The 22,975-nt window shown below is 44.0% G+C and overlaps 2 protein-coding genes, 1 long non-coding RNA gene and 1 pseudogene across 4 annotated transcripts in view; 2 read left to right on the top strand and 2 right to left on the bottom strand.

Annotated features, from left to right (window-relative positions):
* Positions 1-4,901: 4,901 nt before the first annotated feature.
* On the top strand, positions 4,902-9,995 carry LOC101764635 (putative disease resistance RPP13-like protein 1). 2 transcript variants are annotated; one of them, XM_022827647.1, is made up of 3 exons: positions 4,902-5,100; positions 5,207-6,391; positions 7,119-9,995. In XM_022827647.1, exons 2-3 carry the CDS (start codon positions 5,471-5,473, stop codon positions 9,606-9,608), a joined length of 3,411 nt encoding a protein of 1,136 aa, XP_022683382.1. In that variant the 5' UTR covers positions 4,902-5,100; positions 5,207-5,470; the 3' UTR covers positions 9,609-9,995. The 2 variants fall into 2 exon arrangements, with proteins under 2 accessions (XP_022683382.1, XP_004972537.1); XM_004972480.3 differs by having other exon boundaries at positions 4,902-6,391.
* A 6,489-nt stretch (positions 9,996-16,484) lies between these two features.
* On the top strand, positions 16,485-18,989 carry LOC101764378. Its single transcript, XR_001164274.3, has 3 exons — positions 16,485-18,081; positions 18,153-18,312; positions 18,447-18,989. It is a non-coding gene; the product is annotated as an uncharacterized LOC101764378 (long non-coding RNA).
* A 182-nt stretch (positions 18,990-19,171) lies between these two features.
* On the bottom strand, positions 19,172-21,453 carry LOC101765465 (annotated as a pseudogene).
* An 878-nt stretch (positions 21,454-22,331) lies between these two features.
* LOC111255690 overlaps positions 22,332-22,975 on the bottom strand; it is a 1,822-nt gene continuing 1,178 nt past the window's right edge. Inside the window, exons 2-3 of the mRNA XM_022827566.1 lie at positions 22,835-22,943; positions 22,332-22,800 (exon numbers count right to left, since the gene is read on the bottom strand). Of these exons, the coding sequence (XP_022683301.1) occupies positions 22,689-22,800; positions 22,835-22,943 (221 nt within the window). The 3' untranslated portion in view covers positions 22,332-22,688. The remainder of the gene's footprint in view (positions 22,801-22,834; positions 22,944-22,975) is intronic.

Here is a 22,975-nt window from a genome sequence, read left to right as displayed (position 1 = left end):
TGGGATTCCGGATGGGCAGCAGCGCCGACTCACGTTGCGTTCTCCATGGGGACGTCGCTTTGCTGGCCCTCTTTGCATAGAGCTGCCCCTTCGTTTGGTACCAGCCAACGAAATGTGTCCTTCAAGCCTTTAAAGTCTTTTGGCCTAACCTTCATTACTCAAGATGGAGTCTTGCGAGCGATAGAAGCCAAGTATTCTAAGTCCATCATCAAGTTTCTAAGCAAACAAAAGATGCGATGGCTTGGCGACGCATGAAGACAATGCAAGGATGAAGCATGGACGAAGAAGAAGGATGAAGTTTAGTCTTCTAATTATTTTATTTGTCTTAGAGTTTTCTTTCTTGTGTTTTGAGCTCCTCATTGTTGAGGACTAGAGTCTAATAACTCTTTGTAACCTTTAGCTGTATATATCTACTATGTGGATATAGTAGGCCGGATTTTATCCTTAATCTAAAAAAATTAGCACTTCTCTGACTCTGGTCCATTAAAGCTTAGATAGCTCCTTGCACAAAGAAAAAGAATCACTCACACAGGTCATTTGCTATACATTACTGAGATTACACAACCAAGCTACATAATAAATCTATGCTACAGAGTTCATAACAGAATAAAAAATGCAAAAACTGTCACCCTGAAATTCACAGGTCAAATACTTTATCCTCAAAAGGACACTAATAATTCACCATGCTCAGTTTGCAGTCTGAATACACAAAAAAGAACGGTGGAGAAGGAAAAGGAAGACATGATTTGTTCCAGAGCATGTAAATTCCAAGGTGCCCCAATTGTAACACGAATTATTACTTCATCTTCAAGTAAATTTCACACATGACTCGGTATACTGACATAAAGAACTACCGCCATCTGCGACTGCCGCCTCCGTCACCACCCTCGCCCGCGACCGCCGCCGCCCCCTACTATTGCCGCCTCCGTCCGCTGTCTCCGTCGGCGACCGCCGCCGCCCGTCCGGCCCCGTCCGCGCCCACCGCCACCGCCCCGGGCCCTAGCCTCCTATCCGCCCCCGTGTCCTTCACCCCTGACTCGCGGCGGCCGCGGGCTCGTCATCACGCTGATGTAAACCCACGACCGCCGCGACGTCATTAAATATTTTTTATCTAAAATTGTAGAAAATAGCTAGAAAATTATCTAGAAATTGTAGAAACTTATCTAAAATTGTAGAAATTACATAGAAATTGTAGAAAAATTTGTATAAGTGTTGGAAATCATGCCATTAATTTTTTTATTTTTGCGGTACTAGAAAATATAGAAAATTGTTGGAGTAGCTAGAAATTATAGAAAATACATGAAAATTACATATTTGAGGTTATAGAGTCTGGTGTTTGGATGGAATGAGCGACAACGTGTTTCGATAATGTTATCGCATCAATAACGCTGATTTTCATGTGCCACTAGTATTTTCTAGCTAGATATGATTTCCCTTTTGCATAGAAATAACTGAATATTTGAATTCCCTCATGTGTGTGGTGTGGCCGTGCCCCTTCATACGTGTGGCGTTGGCCGTGTGGGGCACGGCCGGACGCGAGTGACAGAAGCAAACGGAGCCATGAGCGCTGTGCTGCTCGGGATAACACGGTGGTGGTAGTAGCTCATGCATGTTTCTCTTTAAGATCATCCCATGTCATGTAGCAACTAACAAATCGAGAGCTGCTATCTACAAACTCGGATGACATGCCTAGAAGGTTTCATTTTTTCTTCTTCATGTAACTCTCCCTGAAGTGCTCAGTCTGGGGGAGTGTTCGTTCATTAGTTATTTCCCAAACTAATGAATCATGTTGATCCCCTTTTTTTTTCACGAGGGCTAAAAAGGTAAAGTGAAAACGAGGGTGAACACTGCACACGCAAGTTGTGTTCGGCCTCAGGTTCTCCTCTCCTGCTGTCCTGTCACGTCGCGCGTACCCAAAAAGCTGGGGATATTACGCGTCAACGACGTAAATGGAACCGCGTTATTGTGATCAACGACGACCCGTACGACGTCGGCCGGCCGAACACACGCGCCGCCGGTGATGCACCGCCGCGCCGACCGCCGGCCCATTATTACGCGTGGGACGTCGAACCACACGCGGCGGAGCTAGCTGAGGCTGTCGCTCGCCTGTGGTGGTCAACGAACGAGTCGTGGATATGGAGCCACGTGGGCGTGAGGTGGCCAGACGCGTGGGTGGGGTCGTGCTTGCAGCCGGCCGGTTGACTGCGTGGAACAGATATTCTTGGGGAGTCACTGAGTGTAAACCCGGCGAAAGTATTCAAACTTTGTTTGAAAATCACCAAGATACGTTCCCACGGGAATTGGGAAGTTCCATGCACGATGTTAAACTAAAGATGTTAATGAGAATAAATTACCTCTGCGATCAACTAATAATTCACATGCTATCCTCCCCCCGAAAAAATCACTTCCGAAAGAACTCACATGCTAGACAGTAATATAATACTTCCACCGTTCTAAATCATAAATCGTTTTGGTTTTTTAGAATCATACCTTTTTATCGTACAAAACATATAAATTAAAAAAAAAACTTATAAAATGAATATTTTCACAGGCTGCTGTGTGTACCGGTAAATCCGGCAGTGTGTTTGAATATTCTGTTTAAACTTTTGGAAACGGTATATATAATTTCATCTTAAAATAGACTCATAGTATAGTACAACTTTGCTAATATATTTTGAATACATGTTCTATACCAATAATCAGTAGTTAACATACAACCTGGTTACGAGGTCGACATCAACAAAATGACATTTCATTGTGATTGGAGGGGATCCCACCAATGACATGCGGGCTCCACATAACGGTGTTAAGATGGTATTCATCTCATCCCACTTAATCTCTACAGCCAAATAAAAAATTGGGTTGGATTCATGCTCATCAACCAAATACGGGATGTGTTGAACCCAACCCAAAAAAGTGGGTTGGAGCTGATCCAACCTATTGGATTCCAAAACCAAACACATGTTTGCTTGGGGTAGTCTAATTTTCGGGCGACCGACAGAGTCTTCTGTCATGTTGACCCACTCCCACGTGCATCTGGGATCCCTTTCTCCTCCGTTCTCAATAAAAAAATATTTACAAAATTTTTCACACAAAAATTTATGCGACAAAAGTTTATAGAAAAATATTCGCATGCAAGTTTGTGAAAAAAATGTTGTGAAACAAAACTAGATGAAAAAGTTTTGGAAAACAAACATTTAGAGAAAATTTTTTAAAAAAAATTAGAAAACTTTTAGGAAAGATGCTCTGGAAACAAAAAATTGTGAACAAAGTTTAGGGAGAAGGACTAGAGAAATCTAGAAGCAAAATATTAGAAAAAAAATTTGAAAAGAAAAGAAAATCAGCTAACACTAGAGGCGGCAGGCGAGCTCGTCTCGGCGCACCCAGCAGGGGAGCCCGCCACGGCGGGCCGCACACTGCCGCCCCTAGTAGAAGAGCATGCCCGGGCCTAGCACTATCGGCCGGAGGTCGTGTTGATGCAGCACTACCAATCCATATGAACTAGTGAAAAGAAAAGATTTTGGCGAAGTCGCCGACTTGAAAATAAAGTACGAGAAAAAGTAGATTTGTTGTATTGATTGATGTGCTGTTTTTTACAAGCCTTACAAGGCAGCTATTTATACATGTTACGATCGATTTCCTAACCGACTAGGATCTATCTCTAATTCTACAAATACAACTCGTATCAGAGTTGGATACTATTTTTTCTCCACGAGCCAATCTCCCTCTTTAGCTAATTATCACCTTGGCCCAGTTTAAGCCCGCACCAGCCACGCCGTTTCGGCCCCCAATCGGCTAGCATCCATTGACTCCGTCCACCGATCGGCCGAAACACTGTTGCTCCAATCGGCCGATTCCCAACTGTAACTCCTACCTCGCCGCATCAGTTGCCTTCTTTCCCCTTTGACGCCGATTCCAAACACGTGTCAAAATCCGGCGTCAACACATACAAAGACGAAGATTACAAGTTCGAAAAGGGTTTGAGCATATTCCAGCCTCATGCAGTTTTTGGCACCTTTGAAGATCTAATTAGATGAAGTACTCGAGGAGTATCAAGAGTAGTCAGTGGAGACTTCAAAAGTATTCAGTTGTGCTACATTTGGCTGGAGGAGGCAGGGCCGCAGACGATAAGGCCGTCATGGGTCCACGCACATGGAGGGGTGTGCGTGTTGGGATATGGTCCTGTTTGGTTTGCTCTTACTTATCTTTAGGGACTAAACTCCACTTTAGTCAGGGACTAAAGTTTAGTCTCACCCTATTTGGTTCCAATGACTAAAAGACATTAAATGAGTTGAACAGTGACCAACTTGCCCCTGCTGCCCTGCCTTTTTTCCTTCTCTGCCTCCCCACGCAGGCACGCACAGCACACGCCCGAGTGGCGGCCCGGTGAGCAGCGGCGCGCGGGTACAGGGGTAGCGCACGACGGCGGGTGGGCGGCGGGAGCCAGCAGGCATGAAGCGTCGGCAGGCGGGCGGGAAGCGGCGGGAGAGGTTGGCGGGCTGGAAGTGGCGGCGGGCGGGCGAGAGCAGTGAGCGGGTGGCCAGGGGCCGACGGTGGGACGGGTGGGGTGCGGTGCGGGGAGAGGGAGTCACGAACAAGGCATTAATGACGGACACAGGGTGTTCATAGTACTTTTAGTCACCATAAGCAATCTCTTGAGGATGGGCTTTAAAGTTTAGTCCCGTAAGCAACCTGTTTGGCATTTTAGGAATAAGGGCAAAGCAAACACGGAAAAAAAAAGTCGACCGGTCGCAGGCGTGTCAACTGCAGAATTAGCATTGCGGATTTGCGGTGGGGAACAGCTCGATCCATGGCGTCCCACGCTGCTTCACGTACCTAACTATGAGTTGTTGAACAGACGGCAACAAAGTAAACGCGTCGAAGAAATCCAGGTCGGCGAGACCGCGACGGCAAAATTCACAGCTGCCTCTGAGGACGTGCGAGCCGCACGAAAATGGCGTCCCCGTCCATCCGTCCAGTCCGTACGCCGCACACTGGTCTAACCATCTCAGCCGATAGATGATTCCCCAGAATTCAGCCATGGCCTGGGCTGGGCTGCGGTCCAACGGCTGTGTCCAACTAAAAAGTTAGATCCGTCGGGTTAGTTTCCCCGCACCTTCCTCCATTTAATTTGCATCTACAGAGCCAGCATCTACAGCTCTACAATTTCGGCAAAATTCATTTGGAATATCGACGTTGTTCACAGAGCCAGCCGGAAGTTTCTCTCGAAGCATCATGACCTGAAGCTAAAAATTGCCATGGAACAATCGGCAGCTTCGAAACTGAAGAACTCAAGATGGCTTATAAGCGGCTTCCTGGCAGCTTCCCCCCACCGCCATGACTATAGTCTATATACCAGACCTTGCAGCTCGTGTTCCTCCACCATCCACCCTCTTCATTCCCTCGCAGAGCCTCTAATTTCCTCCTCGAGAAATTAGGTTGCAAACCTCTGGAAAACGTAACTTGAGCGATGGCGCCCTCGTTCTTAACCGTGCTAGGTTGGTTCATGTCACCCATCATCGCCTTCCTCGTCCACAAGATCATTGCCTACCTCGTCTTCAACATGTCAAGGAAGCGCCGGGAGAAGTTCCGGGAGCTGTCAAGGAAGCTCCGGGACCTGGAAATCCACACGGTCCCGAATCTGATTCGGGCGCTCGAGATTGTAGAGAACCAGAGGATTCTGAGAGCAGAAGAAGGCGAGAGGTCCGAATCCGATCTGAAGATACTCGACAAGATGAAGAAAGATCTCAAAGCCACCTTGTACGAAGCAGAGGACATCCTGGATCTTATCGAGTATCGCCGAATCGAGAAGGCTCTCACCGGGAAGACGGAGCCGCCCCACGGCAGCAGCAGCTGGCTGCAGCAGCTCGCTGATGCCTGCAGGGAGAGCTGGCTCCGGCGGCGATGGATAGTGGTCCCTGTGGTGTGGTGGTGCGTGCAGGGCTTGTGCAGGATGGGGATCAGATCCCTGTATGCCACCCTACGTGCATCAGGTAAGCGGCTGCGGAACACGCAGCAGCAGCTCGCTGATGCCTGCAGGGAGAGCTGGCTCCGGAGATGGATAGTGGTCCCTGTGGTGTGGTGCGTGCAGGGCTTGTGCAGGATGTGGAGATCCCTGTATGCCACCCTACGCACATCGGGTGAGCGGCTGCCAATCAGCAACACGGCGCCCCCAGTTTCTGTGATGCCAATCAGCAACACGGCGCCCCCAGTTTCTGTGATGCAACGGCTCCGTGTGCGCTGCAGCCACCTTGTCTCGGAAAACGTCAGGTGTCGCATCACCGATTGCGGTCGATCCGTCCTCACCTGGTCGACTTATGCGATCGCGACGACTGGCCGTAAGACCTGGGACTACTTGTCATACGCAGTTTTATTCCCCAACAGCAACGAGGTACGTTACCATCTCTGCTCCTCGTGTTCTGCTACCATGCTGGTGTAGTTTTGGTGAAAATGTACTAGGTATCTTGTGCCCTCGTATCAGATCACAGCTGCTAGCGTTCTAGCACCAGTTTATTATATCGCAGTGCTAAACCCTTTAGGAAATCAAATCACTTTTTCTTTTCTTTTCTTTTTTGCACGTGCTAGTACACCTTATATGCCCTTCAATTCATGGGATATACGCGTGGCCACAGTGCACGCTCCTTGGCCTTACTGCTGTCCTCCATGTCACCAAATGATTCGGTGCCTTTGCTAATGATTGCCATATGAATTGGTGGGATGTGTCGGTGCACATTTCTAGCAGGATTCGCTTCAAGTCGTCACGTGTCTTTATCTCGGCTTCATTACCATCGTTTGTAAACCTTAGAATATAACATTGCATAGAATTCATCTTTAGATGCCATAGAATTCTTCTAAGTCTTTCTTTTTTCTACCATTTGGATGACATAGAATTCTTCTGGTTTTGTAATTCATCCTTGTAACCTATAAAACACCTACAAAGGTATATCTTGCAAACACCAAATTCACCAAAATTATTATGGCCTAGGGCCATTTTCCAAACGGCGACCATTCATATTTTCACGTGCTGACGGATCTGGTCCTTCTATTCATCTTGAAGTTTCAACTTTGTTCAATTGGTTTCCTAATATCACAGCAATTTGATTTGAATCTTCTTGCAGAACGACAGCATTGGATTAGATTCATTCCCACTCAATTATAGACAGAGTTTGAGGGAAAGAATAGAGCGGATAGAATATATTGTCAGTGACTTGAGTAAATCACCACTGTTGAATCAGCAAAGCCGCAGCAGCAAAATTCTGGTCCAGGATACTAACAAGGGAAGCAGCAGTGAACAAGACATTGATGACTTGCACAGATGCATTAAACGGAAAGTATTTGGTCGAGATAATGATCTTGAGGATATATGTAGAAAGCTTCGTGAGGGACCCGATGCTCATGAACCGAGCTCTAGAAGCAGTAAACCTTATTCTGTGATTGGCATCTATGGCATAACTGGATCTGGGAAGACTACTCTAGCACAATATGTTTGTGACCATGAAAGGAAGCTTAAGGAAGGCAAGCATTTTGACAATATTATGTTCATTCATGTCTCTGAGACTTTCAGAGTGGTTGATATATTCCGTAATATGCTAGAGCAGATGACGGAAGAAAGGCCATCTGAAACCAAAGGTCTTAAAAAACTAGAGCAGATGACGGAAGAAAGGCCATCTGAAACCAAAGGTCTTAAAAAACTACAAAAGGAACTGAAGAGCATATTGCAAAACAGACGTTTCTTGTTGGTTCTGGATGATGTCTGGATTAATGATGGAAATAGAAAACAACGGGAGATTCTACTCGATGTACTGGATGCTGGGAAGAACGGAAGTAGAGTCCTGGTGACGGCTCAAAACATAGATGCAGCTAGAGCTCTCGGTGCTCAGGAACCTATTAAAATACCTGATTTGAAAGAGGAAGAGTGCTTGTCAATGTTCATGGATCATGCACTACAAGGTACTGCCGCATTTGATGATCGAGAACATACAGAAATTGGGAGAAAGATTGTGGAAAAGCTACGTAGCTCACCACTTGCAGTAGCAACAGTGGCTGCACGTCTTCGTATGAACCTAGATATTGATTTCTGGGATAGAACGGCGAAGCACGGCTTGTTGAATTGGACCATGGGAGCTCTGTGGTGGAGTTATCGACAACTTGATGCGGACATCAGGCGATGCTTTGAGTACTGCATCACTTTTCCCGGAGGATACACGTTGGAACGAGATGAGTTGGTTGGAATGTGGGTAGCACAAGGGTTTGTAAAGAACAGTAATCAAACTGAGGACTTGGAAGATGTAGGCCAGCGCTATGTTGATGAATTGCTGAAATTCTCATTTCTGAATGTTCAAATCAGGTATTTTAATAAGAAGACACTGATAATTCACGATATGCTGCGTGAACTGGCAGAGTGGGTTTCTGGAAGTGATTTTTATAGAATTAATTTGAATGGCTCGCAAAAGGACATTCCCACAGAAGTTCGTCATCTTTTCATTGAGACTCCTAATAGAAAATTCTTGAGGAAAATCACTGACAAAATTCTTGAGTTGGAAAATCTGCGGACCCTGGTAATTATTGAGGATACAGAGACAGACTTAAGTAAAGAAAAAATATTTGAGAATATGTTCTTGAGGTTGACGAAACTTCGGGTGCTGATTGTTAAATTTGCACCCAGCAGAAGACTTGTGCTCTCAGTCCCAGCTTCTATTGGTCAGATGAAGCATCTACGTTATCTTAGCCTTCGATCTTTCAGTGGCGTGGAGTTGACTTTCCCAAGCACATTTAGGAAGCTTTACCATATGCAGATCCTAGATGTTTGGAACTTCCACCTTTCCTCTCCTGAAGATATAGTTAATCTCATCCATTTGCGATACATCTGGAACAAACTCGATTTGTCCGACCTTGACATGCGAGACGAAATGGCGTCTTCATTCTTAGTGTGTAAGGAAAAAGGGCAGGAGCTGCATCAACTGAAGCATCTAAACGAGCTTCGAGGAATTCTGATGCTTTCCGGCCTTAAACTTGTCAGAAACAAAGAGGAAGCTCTTGAAGCCAAGCTAGCCTGCAAAAAAAGTCTAGCAGAACTTGATCTGGAGTTTGATGGGTGCAACTGCAAACCAGCAAAACTTGTGTTTGGTTTGGAGTTGTGCAACTGCGATGCAGATGTCGAAGCAGAGGTACTTGAGGGCCTTTGCCCACCGAAGGATCTTGTAAGGCTGGACATCTGGGACTTCAACGGTTCGACGTATCCTGGTTGGATGATGTTGGGTAGCCAGTATCCAGACGCGCCAAAGCACCTGCACAAACTTTACCTCCGCAACTGCAGCCGATTGGCCTCTATTCCTGAAAAAGACAACGAGTTCTTCAAATGCCTGCGTGTGCTCGGCATTAACTTCTGCACCTGGGACGCCTTGCCTGACAATATGGAGAGCCTCAAGTCGCTCAGGGAAATTTCTATCGTTCATTGCAAGAACATCAAATTCCTTCCAACTCTGCCGGATTCTCTTGAGTGCATTAGGATCTCTGGCAACTCCTTCCTCACAACGTCCTGCAAAGAAGAGGGGAGCTGGAACTGGGACAAGATCCAGCACATTCGTATCAAAGAGTTTTATGCATGATCTGCATCGTCAGCTCAGGCGGTAGTAAGTCTCTTTTGCCGCCTTCTTTCTTTGTGTCAATCCTAGCCATCGGGAGATGAGACAAATACACAGCAGGGAGTTGTTGAGCCAGCCAAGCGGTTCGTTCGTCTCATTCCCCCGAAATGCAGAGAAGGCGCCACCGGTTGTGTGTTTGTGATCCCTGGTTGTGGATTATTTATGCTTTTCTATCCTCATTCCTTCTTCGCAAAGGCGTACGTCGGCCCTTCACGCACACTTGAAATGAGTTGTTTTGTTGTGATGTGTAATCAGGAGGTTCTGAGCAACACGTACGTGTAACATTTGATGAATTGATGGTAGTTGTGTGTCATGTGGAAGAACTGGAATGCAGTGATGACTGTTTGCTTACGCTGTTCTGAGCAGCTGTCATGCTTCCCATCGGGGAAGAGCATTTGTGGACATGATGTCTGCTGGCAGGCTGGAAAGCTCGCTCATTAGGAGGTGCCAGAACTCCGGCCGGGATGCTATCCACGTTTACGTCTCACCGGCTTGCTGATGCACTTGATCAGTCGTGGAAGCTGCCCGACGACTCGCGCTCGCGAGCAGCTCCCGCGGCCCCGCTGGGAAGTTGGTTCTTTTCATGATGCCGGTTCTTTTCATGTCTCTCTTATTCTTTTGTTTTCTTTTCATTTTGCTTTCATTTTTACGGCAGCGTTATCCTATACCATACGGTATAGCAGTTATTATATTACACCCAGCAGTCAAATTACTGATGAAACTGACTAGAAATTACTAAACAACTGAACTATTGTATTACCGAACCACGTTCGCTAGCTAAAATAGTTTTAGGATTATTAAACCGAGGTATTACTGGAAAATTATTCAGCAATTCAGTTGGGTGGAGGTATTACAGGTTTCTTTTTTCCTTTATATTTCTTATTATTTTCTATTCCTTTCCTTTCTAGTCATTCGTATTATTCATTTATGAGCTCTTTTACTGTGCTTTTTAAGTACCATCACGTACTTACTTTTTCTTTGATTTTTCTGCTCAAATAGTTACATACAAATAGTTTTCTGCTCCAAGTCTTCCAACACCTCAAATATTACCACACTTTCTCTCATCCGTGCCGCGCATCGTATCTATCGGGGACCCTTTGCATGCGTTAATTGTCATGATCCACTCATGACGAACCGATTTGACAAACAACATTTTATTCTACGGTAGCGGGGTGTTTGATACGAGGTCCTAAACTTTAGAGGGTCACATCGAATGTTCGAACGCTAATTAGAAGGACTAAACATGAGCTAATTATAAAACTAACTGCAGAACCTCTATACTAATTCGCGAGACGAATCTATTAAGCCTAATTAATCCATCATTAGCAAATGGTTACTGTAGCACCACATTGTCAAATCATGGACTAATTAGGCTTAATAGATTCGTCTCGCGAATTAAACTCCATCTGTGCAATTAGTTTTGTAATTAGACTATATTTAATACTTCTAATTAGTATCAAACATCCAATGTGACAGGCACTAAAGTTTAGGAGTATGTATCCAAACACCCTCTAGGACCGCTGGAGCCCCTAGAAATATCAGACGAACTCGAACCATTGAACGCTCCACCTGCCAAGCAAATAACAGCTAGCGGTTAGCGACCTTATCCTCTCCCCTGCTCTCTCTCTTCAAAACATGACCTCTTGCCTGAGCGACTGAGCGGCCTGCGGTGGTGCAGCCCCCCTGTGCTCATTTGAGCGAGGTTGTCGGGGGTGAGCTCTGCTCGACGACAACGAAACCCCCACACATGAGCACATGTGGCTCGGCGACGATGGACGATGCGGTGGTGAAGAGGATCTGCATGCGGTGTGCGTGGATCCCTTTGAAGGTGACAGCGATGGCGCATGTGATTGGAGCAAGGTCACCCCCCCCCCCCCCCGGCAAGGCGGCAACGGCAAGCGCATGGCGGCGTATATGTGCTCTTGGCGGCTAAGGGCTCCTTCATGATGAGGTAGACCTGCCTCCCTTTCTGTCCTGGTGGCTCGATCTGGCCATGGCTATTAATCCTCAAGCAACACTGCTAGAATCTCACCTTATTCTACATATTCAGGCATCATCTTCATCTACCAGCATATCTTAGAGATAAGAGATTTCGGATGTTGACAGTAGATGAATTGATGTTTCAAATATGATTCTGTGATGTTGCAATCATATTTAGGATTTTTTATGTGAGATGTTGCACGTGATTTTTCTGGTGTTGCGCTGATGATTTGGAATTTTTTTAATCAAATATGAGATTTTGCAACTGTGTTTTTGATGTTCAATGAGGATCTGGAAATTTTTGTACCAATATGAGGTGTTGCAACTGTATCTTTATGATATTGCAGCTTTGTTTTTGTGATGTTGCATACCATGATTTGAGATTTTTTTTAAATCATCACGAGATGTTGCAAGAGGTTAGTAAGTTTGCTTCATTGTTGATCTGAGATTTTCTAAGTAAAAGAAAGAAATAAGGAAAAAAATTCTCACAGGACCATTGTGTTACACGCAACATGTGTTAAATGTTTTGGTGGAACTTTTGTAGCGTCCGACTCAGCTCCGTTTATCGTGAGGTTTAATGGGCTCCTCCTAGCCTCGGTGACACCCCTCTCTCTGACTACAGGCCTTGGCCCGCTACAAAAACAGTGAGCACCGGTACAGTCGATGCCCAGCCCAGCCCAACCCTAAGCCCTGTATAACAAACCTAACTGCCGCAACAGACTCCTCCGTCATGCGTATCTTGAGCTGCGTCTTGCATGCCCACGGCAGCACATCTTGCATGCCATGGCTGACGCATGACCACGAAACGGATCGAAACACTACCAACCTCTCATGCGTCTTCTTAACTATATGCCTATAAATTGGACACACTGTGTTAATGAGCAAGCCACGGGTGAGATCGAGCCAGAGATCTTCACCCGGAGGGGTTGCCATGCGCGACGAGGGAGAGAGCGGGATGCAGCCAAGGATGAATTGCCGGCCGCCGCCGCCGCCACGCACCGGTGCCCGCAACACTGCTCGCATCCATCCATCCACGCCGGCAAGTCTATCCATGGCTACATCTAGCTCTCTTCTTATCGCGCATGGCTCCGCCCGCCAGCAGCACCGCCATGACGCTGGATCCATCATCCAACCAGCTCGCCACGCTGGCAACGAATTGTACAGGTACAATCGCATCAAACATCTCAAATCTCATATGCACTAGTGGTTGACTGGTCAAATTAATCTCAAAATCTCGAATCGCATCAAACTTGATTTCATTGCTGGTCGCCAAATAATGGATCTCCATCAGCCGCATCATGTTATTCACGTGATCACTACTGCTCACTCGCTCACTCTCGTATGGGCCGGGCTCATTCCGCGTCTGCCGTCAGGCCGGACTCATCGTTGGGCCTATAGCTGCATACGGGCCTCGTTGGATTGTTGCCTCTGTTGATGATAGCCAGCCAGCGTACACAGTTACCTTGCCTAAAAAGTTTAGCACTTCTTTTTATAAAAACCAATGTTTTGCCGTTTTTGGTCAGTTGGATCGGGCCACTGCTTGTTTTGTCCATATTATTTTTGTAAGGACCCCTTATTAGCATTATAGTTTGTAATTCATTTTGGAAACCAAACTTTGTACAAATTAATGTAGTCATTTTAGTGAGATCGCGTCCCTTATTTGGCAATCTGTATTTATCAGAGCTAGGTCACTTTGATTTGAAAAAAAATTAGGTATTTTCCTTCCAATGAGAACCGTGCAATGTAATGACGAATCCTCCTTTTCAATAACAAAACGCTACCGTGTATAATAACCAATTAGGCTGTTACAATTATTAGTACCAATGTACCATAATGTACATCCTCATATTGGACACTTTCTACTATTCTTCTATGTTCGCCACTTTATAGACATATACCACATACTTTGCATGATGATATTTGCTTTTCTAGGCATGTACTTATTATCTTACTTAGGCCCTGTTTGGATCCATAGAACCTAAATTTTGCACTTTTTGGTAAGATGGATCTTGGTCTCCGTTTGTTTTTCCGGTATTATTTCTGTGAGGCCTCCTGTTTGGCCTTTTAATTTGTAATTCATGTTGGGTGCCAAACATGTTGCCAACTAATGTGCACCCTGTCCCTTGGAATTTCTGTATTTATAAGTCTTTGATGACTTTTATTTGAGAAAACATTTAGTTATCTTCCTTGCCAAGAAAGAATCATGTAATGCAATGTTTTGCAAAATGAAAAAAAATTGAAAGAATCATGCAATGTAATAAGATCCTCCTTTTCAGTAAGAAAAAACATGATGGGTTTATGATCCTGTTAACAGTTATATATAAGTACCCTCATGGCGTCATGTACATTACATTGACCCCTTTTTTTGAACAGAACAGAATTATTTTTTAACAGAATTGTATTGCCCCCTTTCTACTGGCCGGCAATAATCATGCATGTATTGGGTCCTGCTGCTGGTACCTTTGGTGGCTGTTCCTATTAACCTTTCGGCGCTTCACAATCACACAAAAGAAAGAGAATATAATATTGGTACAGCTAAAGAAGATCTAAGAAAGATTTGGCATCCGAATGGCATTTTCTGGCACCTTGAAACTAAGGTTATGGGCATATAGCTTATAACCTAAGACAATTTACACTGCTGGGCAATCGACTTCTAGTACCGGTTGGAAAACCCCTTTAGTGCTGGGTGCCCTGACCGATATCGTTAGTTTGATACTAAATGCAAAAAAATTTAGTACCGAGCAACTCAACCGCTACTAAATGTGCCATTTAGTACCGGTCGGTGTTACCAACTGGTACTAAATCGCTTTGCGCCCAAAAAATAAAGAAAAATAAATAAATAAATCACAAGTCATACGAATTTAACACGTAATATGCGTGTGCTGGGTCCGTAGGATTTGTACCTACGACCTCAAGCCTCGCACAAGTCTTCCTTACTATCTCACCTACACAGCACATGTGATGGAATTAGATATGCTTTCCTTTTGAAGTAACTCGTGGAGAGCCATTTACTACCGGGTCATAGCACCACCCAGTACTAAGGTACATTTTAGTACCGGGTGGTGTTATCACCCGGTACTAAAAGTCTCCGTGGCTTTAGTACTAGGTCACAACACCACCCGGTACTAAAAGGTAGCTTTTAGTACCTGGTGGTATTGTGATCTAGTACCAAAAAGTCTCCGAGGATCGAAATTTGGACCCAATACTAATTCCGCGCGTTAGTACCGAATCAAAAATCCTCGGACAGTTTTCTAGTAGTGTTATAGAAATTGGGACTAGAAGCATGCAATACATGTACGACCTTGCTGCGTAGAAAGGAAGCACAATCTTTCGTGTGAGATATGGCGATAGAGAAGCACAAAATCCAATCGCAATCAGGTCATGAAGCATCATATCATATAGTAGACGAAAAGGAAGTGGTGAAAAAGGAAAGTCTACTACCATCCCCACTTAGGGAATCAAATCTAGGACCTGTGATCCGGAGTAATGATTGTTAAGCGTTTGTGACACATACAAATTCTACTTTTCCTCTGTGGTCACCATTGTATAAACATACCACATTCTTTTTATTTTAAGATAAAAGAAGTCTTTATTCCGACCTCTACATGAGTTGTGCACTCTACCGTCGTCCATTGTTTCAGTTCACAGAATCTGGTTGTCGACAAAGATGCTAACAAATAGCAAACAATTCTTTAAACATAGAACATAGATGGCATTAAGCACATAGCCTATTCGTAGAGACATTCACCCATGGTTGGTGATGAAGACTTCCATGACTGTCGTTTCCAAAGTACGGCACGGCCACTTGATCATCTTTACCCAGTCGTCTCCTTCTGTAGCAAGGACTAGAAGCATATATATGTAGCCCTGAAGGTAACCTGCATGTAGGAATGCATTATTCTTTTATCAAAGATAGTATCATTTCTGCTCAGCCAGACAGCCCAACAAATAGCACTTACCCCAACCTAAACTTGGAGATGCATTGGTAAGGCTACACGCTGTAACCAATCCCAAACAGATTAGCTACATTCTCTAGCGGTGGTAAACCATATGCAACCTGTATTGTTGTCCAGATATATTTAGAAACATGGCAATCAAAAAATAAAATTTTGTATAGTTTCCTTGTTTCAAAAACAACATTTATCACTAAATTTCCAATTACGCTTAATTAGATTGTGCTTTAACAGTCACCCCTTTGACTAAAAATCGAATAAGTATCTTCGTCTTTAGAGGTAACTTAAGTCTCCATATAAAATTATTTGGAGGAACAATATTATGATTCGTCACCTTCTTTTTATGATGATATTTTCTTTTACTCAGCATGTACTTACTTTATCTGATTCAATTCAATTCAATTCAGATAGGATTTGCTATTTTATAAACCCAAGAAAGCAACTATTTTATAATATAATACGTGGTAACGGATACCGGAGCGATTCCGATCACCCCTACCGTTAGGGGAAACAGCTGGCCCCTGTTATATTCCATATCTGGCATGAGGACTAGTGTAGCTCTAGTATTCTTCCAATGTGATGGCCACACAGACAGGAGTACAAGTGCTGTTGCTGTTGAAGCAAGGGATGCTTTTGCAACAGTAGAGCTCCATAATAACTTGGCCCACAAATCTTGCGCAAAATATGGAAATCCAGACAGAAAGCCCCTTGCAACTTGCATTGCACTGAGAAGTGGACTGATGGTCCTTCATATTTCCCTGTCAATCAAGGGAAAAAAAAAAGTTTGTTCCGTTCCAAAAAGATAGAAATAAAGATCAGGTCAAAAGTCTGGCCCACCTGTACTCTACATGCTCCATGCCTAGTTCGCTGTGTGCTTATAAATTTGCCCTGATGAGGAAGCTGCTGTTGTTCACTTCAGAAGAACATAACTGATCTCAAAGCCAAATCAGAGAAGCTATATGTGTGTAAACTGCCTGGGGGGCCATGCAAGAAGGGATAGAGAGTAGGAGATGCAGCCAAGGATGACTTGCCGGCGGCGGTTGACGTTTGCCGGCATATGTATGTACATACAGACAGACAGACATCATGCGTGATTATTTGCCGTTCTTGCCGGCAAGTCTGTCCTTGGCTACACCTTGCTCTCTGCCTGTCATGTGTTGCCCCTACTTTGCTTGAGTGTAGGCAATGGTCGAGACAACCACTTGTGTCAAATCCATTGCTCTCTCAGAGCAAGAGGAAGCAGAATGGTAAGCGGTACATATAGGTTCCATCCCCTTGCTGCGTGAAATCAATCATTTTCTCGTGACAAGGTAAACCAGCAACATTTTTTTTGGTCATACTCATTTTTTTACCGCTTAGTTGATATATAGAAGCTTTTTTTCCATCACAATAAATATTCAAATAATATAAACATGACATGTACTTAAATGTACTTATATTATATTATGTATTGGCCCCCCGAATAATCATTGAGGTATTCAATTCAATCTGTATTTGCTCATAGTTGTGGCTCATAGCATATGCGTTTATACTCATCAAGTGTGGTGGTATATATCTACGTGTGTGGCTATATGGGAACCTACAAAGAATGTTAGAATAAGTAGGGTACTGGGAGGAGGTGTCAGCTTGGTAGTGGTGGGGGCGAAAGAACTAGCATTACTTCTAGCGCGAGAGTAGTTCCTTTCCTTCTCGTACGGCTCGCCGCTCAGCTCGCCGTTTTTCTTTTTCTTTTTTGTTTTTTCCTATAAACTCCTACTCTATCAATGAAATATGCACACCGTTCGTTCAATAAAAAAAGTGATATCCATCTAGGGTACAGGATAACTGGATAAGTGATATGATATTTGAGCGAATCTGCCACCCCTACTCTTGGGGGGAAATTGACCTGTGTAAAATTCCGTTTTGGGCCTGATGAAGACAGGCATTGTGATATTTGCCCGAGTAGACTATACGGTAACCACACAACGAGAGATCCGGGTACCGTTGAAGCATGCGATATGATGCTTTCCAATAGCTACAATTTGGCCCACAAATCTTGCACAAAAGGGTGGAAATCCAGATAGAAAGCCCCATTGCATTGCACTAGCTAGTCAGTGGACTGGTCCTTCTTTTCCCTATCAAAGGAAAAAAGTTTGTTCCATCCAATCATATAAAAAATGGTAGCAATAATATATATACAGGCTCAGGTCAAAAGGCTGGCCCACCTTCACCCTGTATATTATTCCATTCCTAGTTAGTTGTTCCTATAAATGTACCCCAAGGGTCGATGGAGCTGTTGTAACCTCAGGGCTGGAGAAGAGATAGCATATAACTGCTTGGGGGGCCATGCAAGAAGAGGCAGAGAGCAGGAGATACAGCCAAGGATGACTTGCCGGTGGCCACTGATCTGATAACCTCTCCGATCACTGGCATGGTCGTTATTGCCATCCCAACCGGCAAGTCTGTCCTTGGCTACACCTTGCTCTCTGCCCATCATGTGTTGCCCTTGCTTGGTTTGAGAGTAGGTAATGTTTGAGACTAGCTGTCAATCTTTCTCGGCGGTGGCTATGACTGTAACTGCATGCATGAATGGCAGATGGTGTCGTGGGCTGCCTCTCTGCTACCCTCTGGAGGAACGGTGAGGAATATAATGCATATATATGCAACTGCTTTTCTGAGGAGTTTCTATAACCTACATCCATCACCAGATTCGTAAGGCTGCAAATTTCTCCCTCAGAGCAAGAGGACGAAGAATGGTGAGCGTGCCATAGGTGTACCCTACTACGTATCCCACATGCAATTTATCGCCTAGAACAATTCCATTGATCTGAAAGTTGTGTAGTGGTTGTGATGCAAACTGACTTTCCTTTTCTTTCTCGATCCACTCCAGCATCAAGCCTTGCAGTTGAACAGGTGCATGTGCAGCCCATGAGTTAAGGAAGCGAAGGACCATACGATTCCGACTCCCCAGCTCCTGAACCTGTCGTTGCACCGGCCTTCTTTTCCTAGCTCCACTAGATGTTCTCCGTGCACTTGGCACCACCATGCTTGCCTTCTCAAACTTGGTATATTCAGTGCCATGTTTAGACTTCCACAGCATTTGGGCAGACTGTCGCTTTGGTGTTTCTGCAGAAGTTATCTATTGCCTTTGCCAGCATGGTTTCATTCAGCTGTTTCAAGGTAATGTCAGTATGCAAACAATTTTGCTCCTGACCGTCGATAGCTAGAATTCTTATCTGCCGGCAGCATGCCTTTTGATGAGCCATGCGGCGTGAAGGCAAGCCCAACATTCAGATGTCGAGAACCTTGTAGAAAATTTTCGTATTCAGACAGTGCGGTCCACTGTTTAATTTGTTGTACTCGGAAAATGGCACTGGCACTGCAAAATTTACTTCGTATGTTTGGTTATAAGGTGCTAAACTTTAGCAGGTCACATCGGATGTTTGGATGCTAATGAGAAGGATTAAATATGAGCTCATTACAAAACTAATTGCACAAATGGAGTCTAATTCATGAGACGAATCTATTAAAGCTAATTAATCCATCATTAGCAAATGATTACTGTAACACCACATTGTCAAATTATGGACTAATTAGACTTGATAGATTCGTCTCGCAAATTAGACTCCATCTGTGCAATTAGTTTTATAATTAGACTATATTTAATACTCCTAATTAGTATCCAAACATCCAATGTGACAGATGCTACAGTTTAGCAGGGTATCCAAACACCCCCAACTTGTTCTAGAGGAAAAGCTGGCAGTTTTACCATGTCTAGGTTACTAATATGAAGCTTATGCTGATCATGCTGCTTGCAACATAATGGGTCTGGACGAAACCATTGCGTGCTAAATCTATGAAGATTGTCCCAGTGTTTTCTATGCCACAAATCGACATATGGTACCCATGAGAAGTCCTGCATAGGTAGTTGAGTAAGTTCTTTCTTAATACTTTCAACTATAGGCTGGAAATGAGGGGGAAACAACTGCAAGCACTTAATAAGTACGATCCCAACTATGTCTGTACTTTCAGAAATCTGTAGTATCACACCAAGAAAGTAGTTATTTTCCAGTGTATTACTGTCTTTCTGGATTATTTTTAGGCAAGCTTCAATTCCATGCTCTGCAGTATTGAAAGGAACCAACCATAGTAGAATAGAAGGGTAATCGTTTCCCCAAAAAATTTTATGTTGTACCTCCTTGCCTGCAAAAAGGTTCTTGATAATAGAGTTGAAGGGCATGTGACGGCATGGTGTGCCACCGAGCTCAACAAATTTCATAAACTCAGTAGCGCCATCGGCAAACCATTCAAATCTTTGAACAATAGTTCTGCTCAACTCATTGTCGTTGCGACCAAAGGAGAAGATAAACGAGTTGGTGGCATGTGCTATCCATCTAGGAAATGCAGAATTCCTCACCTCCTGTTCCACTTGTTCTTCTTCTAGGATTCTCTGCTTGCATTTGTGTAGGGTGTCATCACACTCTTGAGCAGCACGTTTCAGCTTCTTGCGCCAACGCAACAATGATGCATCAGTGATCAGCCAGCGACTCGATCGATGTCTCAACAGCAGCCTCCAACTTGATGTGTGCCATTTCTAGCCTCTCCAAGTTTTCATTTGCATCCAGTTTATCATCACCTTTGTACTCATCAACAAGTCCAGATACGATTTTGCTAACTGTCTCCTGTACAACAGCAGCACTGACCATCTCCGCCATTAGGATTCAAAGCATCTGTCGCATCCCCTACCCTGCTCAGAGAAAGTAACGTACAACATCATGCATTAGAGATTAGATAGATGAACTTTGAAACACAGCAAAGATTTAGATTGGCAGTTGTAAGAACTAATACCGCTTGACCAAACTGAACCATGGGTGGAATGTGGCTCAAGATATTGGGAGAAAATGGTGTCGATGGGTCATTAGTATGTGGTGGTCAGAAATTAGTCTCTTGACCAATGATGGGTCATTAGTATGGGAAGAAGCATGAGAGTCTGCAGGTCAGCTTAAATATGGTGTGCGACAGCTCGGGCAACGATTATATATACTGCACAAAGAACATAGCCATCTGTTGCCTACCACTACTAAAAAAAAAAATTCCAGACACCTTCCTTAGGACGTTCGTATGCCCAGTCTCCAGTAGGCGGCGGACCACTAGACACAGTGAGCTACCACACCAGCTACCAGGACTCACTCGGCAGTGGGGTTGCAACCAACCTGGAATAGGAACTGGGACCAACCTTGGCCATGTTTTCCTCAAGAACAAAATTGGACCACATAACCAGCAGATCACTAGTTCTAGACTAAATGCCAACCCTTTGACCTTGTTGTTTATCAAAACTCCAAGCAATATAATGTAAAGTTTCGGAGCATAAGAAACATTACAAGCAACACGTGGCCCTCATGTAATTATCGTGTTATTGCGTAACCCTCAGTCTTTTTTTTCTATCTTCCTCGAAATAAAGTAAGGATGATCTGTTCCTTACCTTGTTAACTCGAAAAATGACTAAATTTGATGCATCAAACTGAAATAGTGGCTAGCTAGGGATTGTCCGGAATCTAAGAAATTATATCCATTATGGATTTTTTTAGTACTTCAAATCAGCATGGACAGTCTATTCACAGCTGATTGGATGGTATTAATGTTACCTCACAGGTAGGTAATCATCAAGTAGGTAAGGGAACAAACAATTTTTGCTACATGCATTAATAGTATGGTTTGTTGTTAATATGTCTGTAAATACCCAAATTGTTTCACTTGCAATATTTCACTTCCAGATATATGCATGTGTATCTTGTATATATTATTCGCAATGTATACTTATACTTTCAACGTAGAAGATTTTTTATACTCCATTCCAAAGTTGAAGAGGTTTTAGTTTTGTCTAGGTAGTGCATTTATTTGTTACGGTATATGTTAATATTTTATATAGTTCGATCAAATCTAACTTACGTCAAAACTCGAAGCTCTTATGCATTTTACGGCTCTCTATTCGAAAATGTAAGAGGTTTTAGTTTTGTTCTAAGTTAAATTAAACTTATACCTTTGAGTAAATTTAATTAGAAAAACACACCAACACCTATGACTGCACGATGCTCTGCCAATTTGTCTCTACTCTTAAGCCTTCTCCAATGATTAGCTGCTAGGTATACTGCCTGGGAGATGTCTGACCAACTGAAGAACCCTGGAGATCTCCAAATCCCCAGGATTTCCCTAATCAGCTCCTCGGATAAGCAATATCTGACATTGTTGGTGTTCTCAGGTCTCTATGGCCCTCCTTATGAATGTTAACTTTAGCTTCCACCATCTGGCTTGAATGACAGATCGAAGCATAGCCTTCCCTTTGATTGTCTGATCAGTTCATCCACCCATACATCCTGATGTGGTTCCATACATATACTGTTACAGAGATGAACCAAACAGAGTCAGATTTTGCCATTCTATTTGCAATAAATGTTAGCGTGATTCGAAAACATTTGCATTACATTTTTGGTCAAAAACACCACCCTTGTTCCATTTCTATCCCAGCTTTCATATATAGCCATACAGAGCACACACTATCTTATAAAATGGATGGGAGTCATTTCAAATGCAGTACATCAGGCAGACAGAGAGAAACAAAGTTGCTTCACAGTCATGCCAGTCAGTCCGGGAAATGGAAACACCCAATAACTAGTGTAAGATCTATCAGTCTAACAATTATTTGAACTAGTTAGTATCAGCTAGTCCCAGGCTTGTCAGTTTCAGGGCAACCCAGAAGGAAAAATGTTACCTGAATGAAATAACAAAGTCAGCACTGATATAGTGATATTACACAATGCTCTACTACTAACATTGCACTGCATCAATGAAGATGAATGGTGAAATGCTCATGGCTAGCTAGTTTTCTTGTGCCAAACTAACAAAATGCAACCATTTGCACATGTTCAATATGTTTGTAAGTCGCTTCAATATTTCCCAGGGTAAAGAATGCATCCTGACATTAACATAAAAGATTAGACAGCTCCTGTCCAATATGTGGTGCATAGAAACCACTTACAGAACATATGGATTATGCAGACATTGTCTAGACAAAAATTGAAGTCAAGGGACTGATTTGTACAACGGAGTGCTTACTGACCGTGAACTAGGCAGGTTAGAAGATGCCGCGGTTGCGAGCAAGCGCGAGGAGGTCCTCAGCAGCGGTGGGTGGAGCAGGATTTGTGGGGATCATGAGCACAGCCCTATAGAGAGGGTCGACAATGCTGCTGGTGTTGGTGCTGGTGCTACGATTGTCAGGGCTCTGGTTCGGGCTTGGTGTTGGAGTCCTGATCCTGGCGCCTCTCACCTTCCTGGTGCAAACCCGAGGCTTCCGCGGCTTGGAGACCACCAGCGCCTGATCCTCCTTGTCCTCCGAAGAGGGAACGAAAGGGGAAGAAGGGT

Source organism: Setaria italica, chromosome VI, assembly GCF_000263155.2.
Source record: "Setaria italica strain Yugu1 chromosome VI, Setaria_italica_v2.0, whole genome shotgun sequence".
NCBI classification, from domain to species: Eukaryota; Viridiplantae; Streptophyta; class Magnoliopsida; order Poales; family Poaceae; genus Setaria; species Setaria italica.
This window is presented reverse-complemented; position numbering and strand designations above follow the sequence as displayed.